The sequence below is a fragment of the Xenopus laevis genome, chromosome 8L (assembly GCF_017654675.1).
Source record: "Xenopus laevis strain J_2021 chromosome 8L, Xenopus_laevis_v10.1, whole genome shotgun sequence".
Taxonomy (NCBI): Eukaryota; Metazoa; Chordata; class Amphibia; order Anura; family Pipidae; genus Xenopus; species Xenopus laevis.
This window is the reverse complement of record NC_054385.1, coordinates 74,097,312-74,115,620: the sequence shown is the minus strand read 5'-3', so window position 1 is coordinate 74,115,620 and position 18,309 is coordinate 74,097,312. Positions and strand designations below refer to the sequence as shown.

Below are 18,309 nucleotides of genomic sequence, written 5' to 3'. Positions count from 1 at the left end.
GGGATAGGCTTAAGAAAATAAATCAGATGTGCATAACAAACGTTTAGTTGTATTAAACCATAAGTACAATTAACCTATTAAACTATCTGGCACAGAGGATGGAGAAGCCAGAGAGAGGGAGGAAATCCGACACGAGAGACGCAAAGATCGGCAACATGAACGGAACCTCTCTAGAGCAGCCCCAGACAAGAGGTGAGTTTTAAATGATTGTCTTTTATTGGGGAGTCTTTGCTATTATTATGCATGCTTTGCCACTTAGTGACCTTTATATTCATGTCTTCCCATATATTTGCATAGTTTTAATTTCTTTTTATTGCTAGGTCCAAACTTCAAAGGAATGAAGAAAGGGATATCAGTGAACAGATCGCGCTTGGAATTCCTAATCAGAGAGCATCCAGTGAAATCCAGTATGACCAGCGACTTTTCAACCAAAGCCGGGTAAGACCACTAACCACTTATACAGCCACGTAGAGCCTGTCATTGGTTGTATTATTTATTTATTTTGGTATTTAATTCATATGTTCAGTCTATATAACCACTTATTGCACATCGCTGTAGAATATTTTGGCTCTTTACAAATACGAGTTAATGATTTCAAAAAGTGCACTTGTACATTATTTTAAATACATAAAACAGCAGATACACTTAAAACTTTCTGCAGTTTAAAGGGCACCTGTTGGACTAAAATATTTTACCCGACCAAAGGTGCAGGCTAATAGAGCCTGCGCCCCAGTTGGGGGTAACAGTAGTTTTTTTTTGTTTAAATTCCCCCGCCAGCACTAGGACACTCAGATCAGGAGGGAGCTCCCCTTAGTATGACGTAGAGAAGAGTGATATTCTGAGACAATGAGTATATAATCCTAGATACACTTGCAACACTATACTGTCCTTTATATAGTGCTCCTGTTTTTTTTATTATACATAATATTTGGGACCTTGTTTGCTCCCATCTGAACACTATCCTTGGTCTTGCTTTCAAAGTAATTACTTGAAAAGGAATCTGTTTGAAAATTCATTGGATGAAAGAATTTGGGTCTTAACATAGCATTCACATCATTAACACCAACCAACCATATTCTGCAGCACTTTACAATAGAAGGGTACTGGGCCAGAACTAGGGGTAATCAGAAGAGGCACATGCCTAGATCTCAGTAGGGAAGAGGTGCTAGGACCCACAGCATGTACCTCTCTTGCCTTCTGTAACTCTAGCCCTGCAAACAGGGAAGTGGGGGAGCAAGTGTGGGGAGAGTGGAAGGTAAGGAGGAAGCAAGCACAGGCAGGGCTTGAGGGGGCAGTCTAAGACTAGGTAGCAAGAGGAGGAGTGGATGACTGGCGGTTGTGTGCATTGAGGCCTTGATATGTTGACAGATAAAGCAAGTAAAAAACGTTCCTGCTAATTAAAAAGGTTCCATCTCATAAAAGCCTACTATCTAACCCTTCAGTCATCAACTCTTTTATTCAGAACAATTCATGGTCTTCATGGTAAAAAGCCTATTTTTAAAATTCAAACAATTACCTCTTGGACAGCTGAGTGCCATTTCTCCACAGTGATAGAACAAGAGGTATATTCAGTAGCCATCTAGGATGGTAATTGCTCTAGAATGCCAAATCCCCATTAACTGCTTCAGCTGTCATGTCAACTTTAAAACTTTGGACAACTGACTTTTTTTTTTTTTTTTGGTTCGAATGTATTTCAACACATTTGAGTATACAAATTAAAAGTTCAGATTCAGCTCAGAATTGGCCATCTTGAAGAATTTGAGCTAATAAATACATTTGATGTAACACTAAGGTATGCGTGCAACTTGTTTAATCAAGTTAATTTCTTTGAGACATGTTAATATTTCTTGTTTCTTACCATAGGGTATGGACAGTGGCTTTGCAGGTGGAGAGGATGAGGTATATAATGTGTATGACCAGCCATGGTTAGGCAACAAAAAACTGGCTCAGAACATCTACCGTCCGAGTAAGAATACAGACAATGATGTTTATGGTGACGACCTGGATACATTAGTGAAAACCAACAGGTGAGTGGGTAACTTAGTTTGACTGAGAAAACTGAATGATGCATTAAAATGGAAGGGGACAAATGAAGCTGTCACACACGCACTCTTAACTAGCAGGAATAGTCTCTTATGGAATAGGCTTTGCAGTTCCTTTGCTTCAAATAAGTTCTTCAGATCAGCCCCAGACGCAGTGGAGAGATGTCTGATGCACATAGTAATCCCCTAATTATTTCCATTGCAGGTTTGTTCCTGACAAGGACTTTTCTGGTGCAGATCGCAGGCAGCGCCATGAAGGGCCTGTGCAATTTGAAGAGGATCCTTTTGGTTTGGACAAGTTCTTGGAGGAGGCTAAACAGCATGGAGGGTCTAAGCGTCCCTCTGACAGTGGTCGGGCTAAAGATCATGACCATGATATGAAGAAGCGCAGGAAGGAGTGAAGTGGCACAATTGTGCATTCATGTGACTGTTAATGACTAGGTTCAGGAGTTAGGAAGACCATATGTACATATTTTTTATTTTATTTTTTATTTTCGCAGTCCAGTCAAATCTACTGCTGCAGGTAACTTGCACACTGTAACTATTATCATAGTTAACCTGCGTTTTTACAGCCCAATTATGTCACTACTGCTGGTCCTTGCCAGGTTGCAGGATATTATCTATGGTCAAATTAAGACTCTTCTAGGAATCCAGTAGGCATATTTTTCCTGGCTCATTTAGAAACAACCTGCTGATATTCTTGTTGGATTATAAACACATTCAGATATTAAAACGTTAATTAAAAATGATTCAAGTAGTAGTTTTGATACGTTATTTCTTCAGCTTTTTTTAACATTGACTTTGAATTAAAAAAAAAAAAAAGTGAAGCAGTGAATATAGTGAGCTGTAATATTCTTACATCAGATAAATATGCAGTATTTTAGGTCTATCTGGACATTTTCTTTTTATATCCCCTACCAGTTTTGGGCAGAACAGCCTAATAACGCATTGACAAAGTTAGTTTCCCACTAAAGCAGGGTTGGGAAGGTGGTGTAAAAAATACAAATTTATATTTTTGTAGATGACTATTGGGTCTGTTGGGATTAATGTTGTCTGCAGCCAAAGAAGGACTTTTGCCCACACATCCTTTGATTAATTTCTACAGTTACAATTTAGAGGGAAAAAGAAAATGACTCTAATTTGCCATTATATAACTGTTAAGCAACTGTGCTTGGGAATTTTAGGATAACATCTTCACACCTTTACATCTTTAATTCAGAATGGTATTCTCCACATAGAAGCAAAATCCCTTTTTGGTTTTCAGTCTTTGTACAAAAAACCCTAGAGCCATGCAAAGAATGTTTTTACGTTGTGTTTATTGACATTTTAATCCACCATACAATAAAATTCCTTGTTCAGCTCTCTCCTGGCCCATGTCTGTTTGTATTTCCTGACAGTTTCCTGTTCTGCTGAACCTGGAGCTGCAAATAAGAAAAAAAAGTTTAACTAAAACAGTAGTACATTTTTAGTAAATTACAAAACTAAAGTTAGATATTTTGCTATGGCATTAAGTGATTGTTGTAGGAAGGATGGCCTTGGGTTTTTTGAATGGGCAATTTTTTTTTATTGGCTACATGCTTTTTGCTAGGGATAGGCCACACCTAGATGATGATGATGAAGCTGTTTTGGATAAGAGGATGGCTAAAACATTGGAAATTTTAAAATAGGCTTGAGGTGAGGGAGCAGTAATTAAGCTAGTGGACGTTTAGTTAGATGAGTAACTAGGGCATAGTAAGGGAAATGAGGGTGGAGATTTGGGGTATCAGTAATGACAACACAGATGACCAGAACTTTTTAAAAGGGTTGCTCACTGGGTATGGGCGAATTTGACCTGTTTCGTTGTGCCAAAAATTCGCTGCTTGTGAAATGTCGCCGGCACCAAAAAATTTGACACGCAATGCCATACAAGTCTATGGGCATCTTTTCAGCGGCAAAACAAGCCGAAAAAATTTGCCAATCCCTACTGCTCACCTTCCAAACACTTTTTAGTTGAGTTGTTTCTACACCAGAATGGCTTTTTTTCAATTATTATATATTGGATCAAATTTAAGAAGGGTCTTTTTAGCAAGTGAGAAAAATACAAGGTTAGTGAAATTAACTTTTGGTGCAAAGTTGATCCAGGGACTGGTCCAATTGTCATTTTAAAATAAATGTTTCCCCCCCTCTGAGGCAATTGAGAATTCAGTTTACATTTTGCATTGCTCTGGATCAACAAGCATTTAGGCAGGTTTTTCTATAAAAAGGCTAAAATCAATGTGCATGTTTTTTTGTTTTTTTTTCAAACTCAAGTACTTTACTATGTAGAATTACTTAAAAAAAAAAAAGTACAATCTTTTTGCTGTAGAAGACTGTCCATAGCCCAGGCTTATCTGATGCAAAGCCTTCCTGCTCTTACATGCAAACCTTTTATAGACTGGAATACAACAGTACTTCCATCAAACTGAAGGATCACATCATCAACAGCCTAGCACTGACTGATGCAAGTGTCTCTGCTTCTTGGACCCTAAAGTTGGCTATGGATTTTCATAGGATAATGGGATGCATACAAACTATGTATAGACAGAATACACCTTTGCCCTTGCAACATTGTAATGGTCCAAGCATATTAGAGACTCGTCATTAGGACTACCTGGAAAAAACTGTTTATTTTTTTAATTTATTATGCCGAAATTCTGAAATGCAGAATAGTGTTTGATAGCTTAGATTTTTTTTCAGATGCCCATTCCCTCTAAAGCTGAACTTAACTCACAAGAAACAACTTTATCCCCCCAGTAAACTGTCACTTCAAGGACTGCTTTACAGCATGCATATATAACATATAGATGCATATTTTTTGCAGCCCATGTACTTAACCTGTGCCCAAATTAGAGTTGTGGCAGCCAATAATTCCAGTGCTCTTTGGCCACATCAGATCTGCAGGTAGTTATGCCTAGGGAATATATGTGCACCAACAACCTGATGGTTATACACTCTAGGGGTTTATTTATCATGATGTGTAAAAATCTCGCTGGTGATGTTGCCCATAGCGATCAATCAGCAAGTTAGAAAACAACTTCCTCCCAATTTTCTACATAGCATGATACATAGGCACATAGGAGAGCAGCAAATCAGCACTTATGACTCCCAGCTACCTTTAACTCGTTTTTTTGCTAAACTCCAAACATACTACTCCATTTCATATTATTACAATTCTGTGCTTAGACACGCAAGACAACCTAATTTCAGAACTAGGCAGCAGTAGCTGAAGAATGGGAGACACAGAACTCATCTAATTTTCTGTGTGACAAACTTACACAAGCTTATTTACTTTTCAGTATGACTATACAGAAACAATATCCTCTTACTTTGGATCCTTCTAGCAGATGTGCATCTTTCTGTAACGCATTCTGTAAACCTTCTTCTGAAGCAAAACCAACCCAACAATATCCACGGTGGAAACCAGTTTCTTTGTCCTGTGAATACAGAATGATCTAAAAATTAGTGACAATTGGACCAACTGTGTGTATGATTCAACATGCTACAGCAAGAGTCAATAATAACAAAATGATAGGTTGCAACAGCTAGTAATTAGCACTGTGACGTCGGTTTCAGTAAATGATTGCTATTGTCATTGAGCATGATTTACAGACATAGAAGGTGAATTGTACCAATAGCAACCAATTAGATTTTTGCTTTCATTGTGTAGCTTGTATTTAACTGTTAAAAACAAGTGGATTCTACTGGCAAACACTTGTCATTTCACCTCATATTTATTAGTTGCCCAATGTTCTTTACAAGAAAAAGTATTCTAAGCTAAGGAATCCTTTTTCCCAATTTTTAAATATTTTCTAGTCAATGGCCAAATGTCTGGCATTAATCTAACACACACCTGACAGCTAGTTGTAATACATGCCTATTCATCACTATTGTCATTGACAATCTCTTTGGAAGTTTCCAGTGTCCAAATAAAAATGGTGATGGACTATATTTTCTAAACAAATTAGAGCTGCACTTCTAAGGGTAAGGCCACACTGGGCATTTTAGGGAGATTTGGTCACCTGGCGACTAATCGCCTCGTCTTTGAGGCAACCAATCTCCCCAAACTCCTTGCCTCACTCTGCGCCGGCTAAAATGAAAAAAATGCCGTCGCTAATCACACGCGGCGATTCGTTTTCCGAAGTTTCCTCGTGAGACAACTTTGGAAAACGAACCGCCGTGTGTGATCAGTGCTAGTGTTTTTTTTTAACTTTAGCCGGCGCAGAGTGAGGGAAGGCGTTTGGGGAGATTGGTCGTGCAAAGACGAGGCGATTAGTCGCCAGGTGACCAAATCTCCCCAAAACGCCCAGTGTGGCCTTACCCTAATACTATTCTCACTAAAAAGCATGGGGTGAGTGGTTTAATGACCCATGATAATTCTCAGTGTTCTGCTGACAATACATTTGCCAAGAAATCTCTCAAGGAAATTTGCAAAATTCTGACAACAACATCACGTGTGACATTATAATACAGGCTCGTGATTATCCTGAAATGTATATCCTTTCTTCAGAATTGCGTGTACAGCGATAATACTTACAAATGGCAGAAGGCATTTCTTTACAACTCCATACTGTGAAAAATATTCCTTTAGTTCTCCTGTACAGAAAGAAAGAAGGGGCACATGAAGAAAGGCTAAAATGAGTGAGTGGGCTAGAAGAGAGTTCTTATACAGTATATGCATTCAATGTGTCACTTTGTTGGCCTCGTCTCCGACATTATATCCCCTTTCTTGACGTACGCACTCCGCCTAACCGCCTTACAGACAGCACTAACCTGCAATGACTAGGGGTTGCTATTCAAAATCACAGGTTCAGGAGAGTTAGGCAATATTTGCCTCGTCTGTGAATAATTTCCTTTTTGCCTTCAGCTTCCCTCTCTTACACCTCTCACTGTCCTAGCCTACATCATGCCAATGTTATATCCAATCCCCTCACTTACTGCTTGCTACTGTCCACGGAACTCGGGACACAAAAGCCTCAAACACTTTCTTTGCCGGCGCCGCCATGTTGGATTATGTGACCTCTAGCACACGCACAGACGTGAAGAACGCACGTTCTGCAAGATGTCGGGATTCCGGATACGAGCCTGTACGGAAGATGGCGGCGCCCTGTTGGGAGATTCCAGTATGGCGGCCTACAGATTGGAGCAAGGAGAGGATGCGTTTAGAAAGCTCTTTCGCTTATACAAGAGGAGGAACCCACCTGCTGATTTGAGCGGAGTGATAGATTTTTGTCAGGGACACCCAAAGGTGAAAGGCATAAGTTTTATGTCACGTGTGGCAGAGTGGTTTGGGAACGGGACGTAGTTGGGAACTCGGTATAATGACATGTTAGGGTTTGGAGACGAATTTATTAACAGGTCACTGTTGGTTATTTATGATTATTACGGGGAAACTGTGGACAAGGAGGCGTAGAATCGGTTAAACATTACAAAAAAGCCAGATAAGTTTATAGAAATGTCCTTAAAGTTTAAAGGACCAGTAACATCAAAACATTAAATTGTTTTAAAGTAATAAAAAAATAATGCAGTGTTGCCCTCCACTAGTAAAACTGCTGTGTTTGCTTCAGAAACATTACTATTGTTTATATAAATAAGCTGTTGTGTAGCCACGGGGGCAACTATTCAAAGGAGAAAAGGCTCAAGTTACACAGCGCATAAGCTCTGTAGAACATAATGTTATCTGTTATCCACTATTTAACCTGCGCCATATAGCCTTTTTTCAATTTCCGCCATTACTACTCAGCAGCTTGTTTATATGAACTATAGTAGTGTTTCTGAAGCAAACATCAGTTTTACCAGTGCAGGGCAACAGTACATGATATTTTCATTACTTTAAAACACTTTCTTGGTTTTACTGTTCCTTTAAGTGGTATTTTAAGGCATGTAGCTACATAGCTCTTTTTTGCTATTGACACTGATATTGCTGCAACATCTAGGTATCCGTAATAATAGTTTAGTGACGCTTACCCTCACCAAAAAGATCGCCATCTGTTATATATATATTTATATTTTTAGTAATGTTCTCCAGACTTGATTTGTTAGGAGATTAGGAGACCCTAATGTTTGTGCAAAGGAAATCTCTATAACACATTTGCCATATGCAGTTGTGTCAAGTTTCATGAATTTAAACTGTCCTCATTCTGGCAGGGAAGGCAGTCATGCATTTTGTTTGGGAGATATTTACCTCACTATTCTCAGTAAATCACAATAGCCATATTTGACATTTGCCAATACTGTTTTATGAGTTTTTTTAGCAGCTTACATCATACGTAAGTTGGGCACAGCCTGCTTTAAGTGCTGATGTGGTCCAATGAATTGGCACATATATGACTGAAGAGTCACAGGGACATGCACAGCAGCACTTAAAGCAGACTATGCCCAGCCATTGGCGTAAGCTCCCAAAAAAAAAAAAAATCTAGCGTGCAGTGGAACTAATAACTAATGCTGCCAAATGTGTACTTTATAAGTATCCAAATGTTAAATGGTTTATACATTCTAGAAATTGAAAGAGGAATGCTCTATTGAGAAACTGTCCCCAGTAGTGTTTTAGAGCTCTTAGACAGTGAGAAAAGAGTGTTGCTGTTACATAATATATGAAAACGAACATTTTGTCAATTATTTAATTAGGACCTATATTTGTTTTTTTATATATTGTGCACTTAACAGGGCAAAATCTGAAACTGAAAACAAAGTCTTATACTTCAGTTTCTTACCTGCAGAATCAAGACAAAAGGGTCAGTGGATAATCCTGTTTAGAAAAACTTTAATTTTAAATACTAAAGTATGCCCATCTCTGTCCTTGTGTTCACACAAAACCCAAGGACATATACTTACTCGGTTACTCACATCAGCAATTGAATGGCCAGAGCTGTGTCTTCTACTGATCATTAATTCTGAATGTATGGTTTTCCTTTAAAGCAGCATATAAAGAAAGCTCCTTAAATATCATTTAAGTTGAATGGGTAGCAGGTAACTTGGCCTCATGTTTTTGCATCATGTTTCCATATATCACTCTAATTAATTGTGTGATAACATTTTACTGATCACATAACTATGTATTGGCATAAAGGGATATGCAATAACAGAGCTGTGCAAACTAATGATTATATTCTGAATAAAAATGTCCTTTGTTTACCTGCAGGTTCAAAGCAAATGTTTGGGTCTCAGCTCACTAAATGACCAGGAAGCTAGCAGAGTTGGCTTACAGCCACTGCACCAATGGAAAGTGTATGGCCTGGAGGGCTACCCAGGTATTATGTTTAAATCTGCATATTGTGCAACCTCAGATTGCCTACAGTCCACATTCTCTTATATCTACATACAACTAATCTGTGTGCCATTATTTTATCTAAAAACCCATATGCAGTGATCTGTTAAAGTGTCTTAACTGAACTCACACCTGGAAAACATGGTAGTTTTCTTCTAAATCTTCTATTCCACATGGTTGCTAATTGCATTCCACACTGTATTCAGTCAAGACTCAAATTGAAGAACTGGCCTCTCATGTACTGCACTCAGGCCTATTATTCTAGTGCATCCAATGACTTGCTTTCACAATACATAACAAGTTTTAGCTTGCTAACATTTCCAGTTTAACCAACTTGTTTTATTTTTACAGGGTTTCTTTTTATCTCAAATCCCTTCCTCCCTGGCTGGCAGCATCGCTGGGTGAGGCAGTGTCTAAAGCTCTATCCTTGCAAACCCAATGTCTGCAATCTTGACTTGCACATGCCTTTGGAACAAACTTCTGACTTGTGGTGTACTAGTCAGGAACAGCTCAGGTGAGCATAGTGCTTGTTGCAGATATATGTTTAGTTATTCGCTTACAGATATGGCCACTATCAAATAAATTCTCTTATCTCATATCAATGATCCAACAGGAATAAATCGGCACAGAAGAGGCATAAGAAGAGCATACTGGAGAAACTAAGATGGGTGACACTTGGCTATCACTATAAATGGGACACAAAGGTATGCAGACTCTTGTTTCTAGCCACTCTATTTAGTTAAGTCTGTCCTTGTTGAGAGTCCCAGTTGGTTAACAGTTTATTAAATCAGGCCCTGTGAATCCCAGGATAAATACTGTCTTTGCCAGCAAGTTATTCTGAGCAATATAACTAAGACTGTAATCATGCGCAAAAATCAGGTAGGCGTGCTGGGTTTGACAAAGTTTGTATATAGATCAGCACCTGTGGCAACAGAGAAATAGTGCAATATTACAACAGCGCCCAGTGTTTGAGGTTTTTTTTCTTGAGGTGTACTTCCCCTTTAAACGTTCCACTCGTATAGGTGACATGCACAGTTTTCCAATCTGTTACCACCACCATTTGGCAAAATTGCCTACTTATGTGCTGGGTTTGACAACTGTTTGAATTTTCTAAGGATGCTCTTAATCCACTTTTAGATTCAGATGTTTGTCAATCTAAAACGTAATTTGCAGTTGTGCAAACTAGCAAAAGCCCACAGTTGGAAAATCCACATGTAAGGCACACAGAAAATAGTCATGTGGTTCAAAGTCACTTACATAGTTAAATAGTAAAATCTGGTTGAAAAAAGACAAAGTCCATGAAGTTCAACCCCTCCAAACACTGTATCCATACACACCCCTCCATACCTTCACAGAAACTTATATATACTCATATCTATACTAATTATAGAATTTAGTATCACAATAGCCTTTGATTTTATGTCTGTCCAAGAAATCATCCATGCCACTCATTAACAGAATCAGCTATCACAACATCACCCGGCAGAGCATTCCACAACCTCACTGTCCTCACTGTGAAGAACCACCTACACTGCTTCAAATGAAAGTTCTTTTCTACTAGTCTGAAGGGGTGGCCTCTGGTAAGGTGGTCCTCTTTATGGGTAAAAAGTACTTGATTCGGCCATCACTTAGATTAAGATAAATCCTATCCCATCTCTAGAATGTTTCATGTTTTGTAATCCCTGCATAGCTCTTTTAGCTATACAGTTCAGAAAGCGTTCAGAACATTTATCAGCAATATGGCTTTAGAATGGTGGGCACTTTGGAATGGAAAGCACAATCCAGAAATGTGGGCTTTTTTTATTTATTTTTTGTTACAAAAGAGGATCCCTGGTCTGGGTTCATATAGTGCCACTCTTTCAGTAAATCTGACTTTCCTTGCCCTTCAAACATGAAACCGTTCTATTCAGAATCAGGTAGCACACACTTCTACACACTCTTTACAAAATACTTGCAGAAATTCATAGTAGGAAGAACTCCAAACCTCTGTTAAAAAGCCTTTATTTTCACATGCAGAGCAACAGCAACCTTTTTTTTTTTTTTTTGCAATATAATTTTTATTGATTTTGAAGAAAAAAGAAATGTACATGAAGAAAGAAACAAAATGAATAAATACATAAGTAAAAAAGGAGGGGGGATACAGAAAGAAAGGGGGGAGGGGGAGGCAAGTCTGCATCCAAAATAATGAACAGTCATTTTTACGATGCCATTACATATTAACACAATGCAAATTCGTTTACGGATAGATGATATCGTCAAGAAAGGATAACATGAAACTGAGCACTTAAACATAACTTGCGTGATATCATGCCCGTAGTATCTCAGTATCAGAAGTTGCGTGACTCATAATGAGGGAACCAGCCCTCAAAAAGTGTTCTAGGAACTCAGTTATTATATTCCCTTTCCTTCCCTATCAAGACTCTAGTAATTGTTTGTATTCGTCTGTATCGCTAAACAGTAGCCATCTCAACCAGGTGTCTCTATACTTAGAGTATTTCTGACTTGAAAAGGTAGATAACTCCTCAAATTTAGCTATCTCATTCACTTTACCTGCCCATTCCTTAGCGGACGGTGGACTGGAAGATTTCCAGAGCCGTGGAATGAGTATCTTAGCAGCATTCAGTAGGTGCCTCTCCAGGGTGGTATCTGGGATTCCCTCTTCGATCCCAACCTCCCAAAACAATAAGACATGACCGGGTGAGTCAGATAGTTTCCTCCCTAGAACTTTAGAGCAGAGTCGTAAAATTGTCGCCCAGTATTCCGCCAGAATAGGACATTCCCAAAAAATGTGCAGAAGGGAACCTGTGTGAGCCTTACATCTCCAACATAGATTACTTACAGCAGGGTAGATACGGTGTAGTTTAAGGGGTGTGTAATACCATTTACTCAGGATTTTATAGTTGAGCTCTTGAATTTTACAGCATCTAGAGCTAAACATTAGATTACTTATTCCATTGCTGCAGTCATCTTCTGAGATGTCTAGGCCTAAGTCCCTTATCCATGCTTTCACAAATGGCAGGTGCTTTAGTGCAACTTTGAGACCTAACAAATCGTATACAAGTGATATTGTATGTTTCGGTGGTACATCTTTACTGCATACATTTTCGAATGGGGTGAGTTGTCTACCCAAGGTTTTCGTACAGCCTAAATAGGTGTAAAAATGTTTAATTTGAAAATATTTATACTCCTGAAGGACCTCGTTCGGCCTAACTTGCCTAAGCAAATCTAAGCTAGCGAGGTGGCCTTTTTCCATCACATGTAAAAATTGTAGATGTCCATCTACTAACCATTCCTTAAAGGTAATTGTCCTTAGTGCAGCTGGAAATGCTGGGTTATTCGTAATTGGTATGAGTGGAGAGGGGAAAGATGTAAATTTAGGGTTCCCTTTCACCAGATCCCAGGCCTTCATTGTACTTTTAAGTAGCGGGTGCAAGTTATGCAAAATCCGTCGGTGAATCTTGTCTATCCAGGGCAAGTGTATCAGGTGTGTACCCGTAGATTGTTGTTCGATCTCGACCCAACCTTTATTATCAAGATGGTAGGTCCAATCAAGAATCCTATTGAGTAATACAGCGTGAAGATAGCGTGCACAATCAGGGAGGGCTAGTCCACCCTCAATTTTTTTTTATACAAAATGGCCGATTTTATCCTTGGATGTCGGCCGTGCCATATAAATTTTACTATGGAAGATTGGAAAGTCCTCAGCCAGTTTTGTGGATAGGAAAGTGGGACACATTGGAATAAATATAGCAATCTTGGCATAACATTCATCTTAATGACATTAATGCGGCCCACCCAAGACATAGGCTGTTTAGACCAGTTTTGGAAATCCTTAGTCAGATTAGTGTGCAGTTTCTTACAGTTAACTTATACCCACTCATCGTAATCTTTCGTGATCACGATGCCTAAATAGGTGAATTGCTTGTTCGCCCAGCTATACGGAAAGTTCTTGGAAATCCCTTGAATCGTGCGTGGGTGGATAGAAATATTCAGCGCTAAAGATTTGGTATAGTTAATCTTAAAGTTGCTTAATTTCCCAAATACGTCAAATAAGACATTCAGGTTAGGAATGGAGATTAAGGGATTTGTAAGAAAAAAAAGCAGATCGTCTGCATAAGCTGCCACTTTGTACTGTCTATCCGTAATAGTGACACCCGAAATGTCTGGATGAGATCGAATATGTATAAGGAGGGGTTCAAGGGCGAGAGAGGGCAACCTTGTCGGGTGCCATTTTTGATAGAGATATAATCCGAAAGTACCCCGTTCACCCTTACTCTGGCTACAGGCCCATTGTAGAGAGATTGAATCCATTTGCTAACTTTATCACCAAATCCAAATTTTGTAAGGCATGTAAACATATAGGTCCAGCTAACCCTGTCGAATGCCTTTTCGGCATCTGTCGACAGAAGCATAAGGGGAATGTTTTTATGTTTCGCGTAATGAAGTATGTTAATCAGTTTGTTGGTGTTATCTCTAGATTCCCTACCAGTAATAAAGCCAGTTTGGTCAAGACCTATCAGGGGGTTAATTACTGTCTGTATTCTGAGTGCGAGAATTTTCGCCAAGAGTTTTACATCGACATTTATCAGAGAAATGGGTCTGTAGCTGCTTGGATCCTCTGGATTTTTATTAGCCTTTAACAAAAGGTAGATATGTGCTTCCAGAGAATTATGCGAGAATTGGGCGTTAGTTTGTAGGGCATTAAATGCATTTGTCAAATGGGGAATGAGTAAGTCCGAACATGTTTTATAATAGCCTATGGTGTATCCATCTGGTCATGGACTTTTGCCTGTCGGGGACGATTTAATTGCATGAAAGACTTCGTCAGAGGTAATGTCTGCCTCTAAGGTCAAGCGTTGTGCTGAGCTTATACGAGGGATACTCACTGAGTCAAGAAATGTATCTATTGCTTCAGAGTGGGATGCGCCATTAATTAATGGTGGGGAGTTAATCTGGTAGAGATCAGAGTAATACCTGTGGAATTCTTGTGCTATATGGGGGCTATGACGCAATAAACTACCTTTTTTCGATTGTAAGCTATGAAAGTGGTTTCTAGTGATTTGTGCACGTAAAAGTCGGGCTAGCAATCTGCCACACTTGTCCCCATGTTCATAGAACCGGTGTCTCATTCGTAGAATAACTTTCTCAGTGAAAAGATTATGATGATTTGCTAATTCTGTGCGCAGCGTAACTAGTTGTGACAAAATTGCTGCAGTAGGGGCACTTTTATGAGTGATTTCAAGTTTTCGAATTTCAGAAAGCAATTCCTCATGTTTGGCCTTGTGAGCCTTTTTTCTCCTAGCGCATAATTGGATAAGTATGCCCCTAATGTAGCATTTGTGGGCCTTCCAGATTGTTATAGGGCTAACATCCTCTGTCACAGTTTCTTTAAAATAGTTCGTAAGGGCTTGTTTAAGTTCGTCCAAAAATACCGTATCCTTCAATCCTGCCTCGTTTAATCTCCAGGTATTTGCTCTGGGGGAGTCTGTTTTCAAAGAGACAGATAAAGATATAGGGGCATGATCGGACCATGAACGGGTGAATATTTCGACCTTACCTAGATCACCAAGGTGATGCTGGGACAAAAATAAGTAATCAATTCTGGTGTATAGATCATGTCTTGCTGAATAAAAGGTATAGTCTCGTTCTGTTGGTCTGGCAAGGCGCCATGCATCAATGACCTGTAGTCAGTGTAAGTCTTTTGTAATATTGCGAATGAGATTCGTAGCTATGCTAGAGATGCCTTTAGAACAGTCAATAGCAGGATCAAGGATTAAGGCGTCTTAATTCTGAACTTAGTAGAATGCGTTTCTTAGGAGAATTAAGACCATTTGCATTTAGGCTAATCACGTTGAGTTGTGAAGTACCAGCCTTGAACTCTGAACGTTGTTGTGACTGCATTATGTTATGTGCTATTAGTTGACCTCCCAGAAAATAGCAACCTTTTGAGCCAGTCTTGGCTCTTTATCAAGCTAGAAACAGGCACTAAACTTGAAGCTTGCTCTGATTTTACAATGCTGTGTCTTTTGGGACATTAAATGTGAAAACGGTACTGCATTGTACTGATGAGTATTGTGTTAGCACTACTTTTATTCTTCTGGACATTCTTGGGCTTTAAATATGAAGTTGGCAGTAATGTATTAACCACTCATACCACAGAGACTACTATTTTGCTGTGTTTTATAGCTGTTTATTCTACCAGTACACTGTATTGTTTTGCTTAACCATGTGTATGTCTTGGAAAGAATGCACTTTTCTCGCACTTTCTCTGCTATAATTGGAAAAACAGATGTGAAGTTGGTGCTGCCTTTATGCTGCTATATGTGCTGCATTTAAACAAAGTCCACAAATGGAGCACCAATGAAGTGTGCACTCTATTTAATACATGCCTGGGTGCAGGAGTCTGGAGATTATAAAATATCATATTAGGGTAAGGGCACACACTGCTATTTCGGGGATTAGTCACTCCGCGACAAATCGTTTCTTCTTCAGGGGACTAATCTCCGGGAACTGCCTTCCCGCGGCGGAATGGCACTCAGAGCTCTTTGTTTTTCGAAGTTGCCTCATGAGGAAACTTCGAGCGAGTTTTGAAAGCTGAAGCGATCTGACTTCCGTCCCGCTGGCTATTTACATTGTACCCGGCAGGAAGGCAGATCGGGGAGATGTCGCCCAAAGAAGAAGCGATTTGTTGCTGGGCGACTAATCTCCCAAAATAGCAGTGTCTGCCCTGGCCCTTAGGGTAAGGTCACACTGGGCGTTTTGGGGAGATTTAGTCGCCTGACGACTAATCGCCTCGTCTTTGTGGCGACCAATCTCCCCAAACGCCTTACCTCACTCTGCGCTGGCTAAAATGAAAAATCCCCAGCGCTAATCACACGTGGCGTCTCGTTTTCCAAAATCGCCCGAAGGCGCTAATCACACGTGGCAATTTGTTTTCCGAACGCCCAGTGTGACCTTACCCTTACACTGCACTGACAGGTCTCTGGTGATTAAAAATAAAAATACAGTGCTGTACAAAGAGCAGACCTAAATAACCCCCCTCCTTAAAAAAGAAAAAAAAAAGCACCAAAAAGTCTGTTAGTTACCATAGTAACTATAGTAAACACCTATATGTAAATTAATGTAACAGTGGAAGCCACAACCTAATAGATAAAAGCAAAACAGTGTGTTCTTGCTTTACTTAGCATGTCAAAGCACTCACAATAGTATTGTTATCTTAACATTGTATCCAAACATAATGAGCATTAAAGGACCAGTAACATTAAATATAAAAAGAATTTTTAAATTTGCTTTTACTTAACGAAAAAAAAGACACCAAGGCAATTTTAACTTTAAATGCGCAAAGTCTTTATTAAGAAATGACTTGCGCTCCTCTTCATAAACGGCGACAAGGCGATGATCCATCGTGGGGCACTCGATTTCTCCTCTCTTGCTATCTCCTATAGAAGGCAGGGAGGAGAAATCCAGCGCCGCACGATGGATCACCGCCCTGTCGTCATTTCTAAAGAGGAGCACAAGCAGAGAATTGGTAAGTAATTTATTAATAAAGACTTTTTGCATTTAAAGTTAAAACTGCCTTGGTGGGTTTTTTTTTTTTGGTTAAGTAAAAACCAATTTTTTTTTTTAACAAGGTTAAGCCTATAATGGTGATATAAACCGTATTCCGACAAGTGGATTCCCTGGTAAGAGAAAATAACATATGGAAAAACTGTGTCAAATGCAATAGGACATTACAATAAATGCAGCTGCTGTAATTCAAAGAATTTTTCAATAATAAAACATGCCTCTAGTTTCTCATTACAATGTTCTTTTACCTGAAGACATACAACAGTGACCATCGTACCCCTTTCCCACTGGAGCTGGCAGAGCTCTCCCGCTGTGTGTCTGCAGCCTGTGGCTTCCACAATTTCAAACCTGAGGCTGGAATCCTTAACTACTATCATCTGGATTCATCTCTGGGCATTCATGTTGATGAGTCTGAGCTGGACCATCAGAGCCCCCTTCTGTCTTTCAGGTGGGAGACAAACAAGGGTACAATTTTAGTATCATACATCTGTCAATAATTTGAGGGAGGAGGGGTTTATAAAGATCTGTACCTCATGAATACAGCTAGGTGGTGTAGACAAAAGCAGTCCTAATATTTAAAAAAAAAAAAAAGGAAAAAAAACTAATAATTCTTCTGTTTTCCAGCTTAATTAAATTGTATTCTTTTTCTTCTAGCTTTGGCCAGTCCTGCATATTCTTGTTGGGAGGCTTAAACCGGGAACTCATGCCAACCCCAATGATGATGCATAGTGGTGACATTATGGTGATGTCAGGACCAAGTCGTTTGTTGTACCATGCTGTGCCACGTATTCTCCCTTTTCCTGGGGGAGACACCTTGCCACCATGCCTTTCTGTTCCTCCATCCACTGAAACCTCTGATCCTTCTCTTATTGAACCTTGTTCTTCTCTAGACTGGGAAGTATGTGTGCAGTATCTGCTTAGTTCTCGCATTAATATGACTGTCAGACAGGTTTTGGAAGAGGGGGGCTCATTTTCACATGCGGGAAATGTGAGTCAGTTAACTGAAGCAGACTCTTATCACTATTACGATGAAGAGATGAGCAGTGAAGGACTAGATGCAAAGGGTGTACTGATGAAACGTATGAAAATGACAGAGGATGGGTAAAATTTTCTTTGCAGTTAAATAAATAATGTCTTATGAGCTCCAAGTATTTTTGGAGGTTTTATATTGGATGCTCCAAAAAATACAATTTTGCTTAAAACTGTTTTCTTGAAATGTATTTCAAATTTAACTGATACCTGCAAACATCCCTTTCAGATTCTACAAATGTCTTGTATATGTATGACTAAAGGAGAACTAAAGCCCCCCAAAATCTATGCTAAAAGCATTGTACCTAAAGCACTACAGTTGTACAGGGTTATGCAAGCCAAACATTTCCATATCTAGAATCATTATTCTAAATAAATCCACTTATCGCT

The 18,309-nt window shown here is 39.3% G+C and overlaps 3 protein-coding genes across 3 annotated transcripts in view; 2 read left to right on the top strand and 1 right to left on the bottom strand.

The window, feature by feature from the left end:
* The window catches only part of snw1.L (SNW domain containing 1 L homeolog), a 14,024-nt gene extending 10,618 nt beyond the window's left edge, over positions 1 to 3,406 (top strand). The window contains exons 11-14 of the mRNA XM_018230374.2: positions 96 to 192; positions 321 to 438; positions 1,864 to 2,027; positions 2,248 to 3,406. Coding sequence (XP_018085863.1) covers positions 96 to 192; positions 321 to 438; positions 1,864 to 2,027; positions 2,248 to 2,443 — 575 coding nt within the window. The 3' untranslated portion in view covers positions 2,444 to 3,406. The remainder of the gene's footprint in view (positions 1 to 95; positions 193 to 320; positions 439 to 1,863; positions 2,028 to 2,247) is intronic.
* LOC108698692 (SRA stem-loop-interacting RNA-binding protein, mitochondrial) lies at positions 3,342 to 7,136 on the bottom strand. Its single transcript, XM_018230375.2, has 4 exons — positions 6,996 to 7,136; positions 6,595 to 6,653; positions 5,387 to 5,494; positions 3,342 to 3,463 (listed from the first exon to the last, which is right to left on the bottom strand). Exons 1-4 carry the CDS (start codon positions 7,060 to 7,062, stop codon positions 3,398 to 3,400), a joined length of 300 nt encoding a protein of 99 aa, XP_018085864.1. The 5' UTR covers positions 7,063 to 7,136; the 3' UTR covers positions 3,342 to 3,397.
* Positions 7,115 to 18,309, top strand: alkbh1.L (alkB homolog 1, histone H2A dioxygenase L homeolog). Its single transcript, NM_001094523.1, is given in 6 exon segments — positions 7,115 to 7,305; positions 9,199 to 9,307; positions 9,676 to 9,838; positions 9,938 to 10,028; positions 17,145 to 17,338; positions 17,545 to 18,309. Coding segments are annotated over 6 exon segments (1,194 nt in total). The 5' UTR covers positions 7,115 to 7,119; the 3' UTR covers positions 17,996 to 18,309.

Bases quoted from the DNA above. Each gene is read 5' to 3' on its own strand.
- LOC108698692 (XM_018230375.2), bottom strand. From the start codon at position 7,062: ATGGCGGCGCCGGCAAAGAAAGTGTTTGAGGCTTTTGTGTCCCGAGTT. The intron at 5,495-6,594 runs GTAAGTATTATC...CTGTATTCACAG, and splicing joins AGAAATGCCTTCTGCCATTT to GACAAAGAAACTGGTTTCCA. The intron at 3,464-5,386 runs GTAAGAGGATAT...TCTTATTTGCAG, and splicing joins ATCTGCTAGAAGGATCCAAA to CTCCAGGTTCAGCAGAACAG.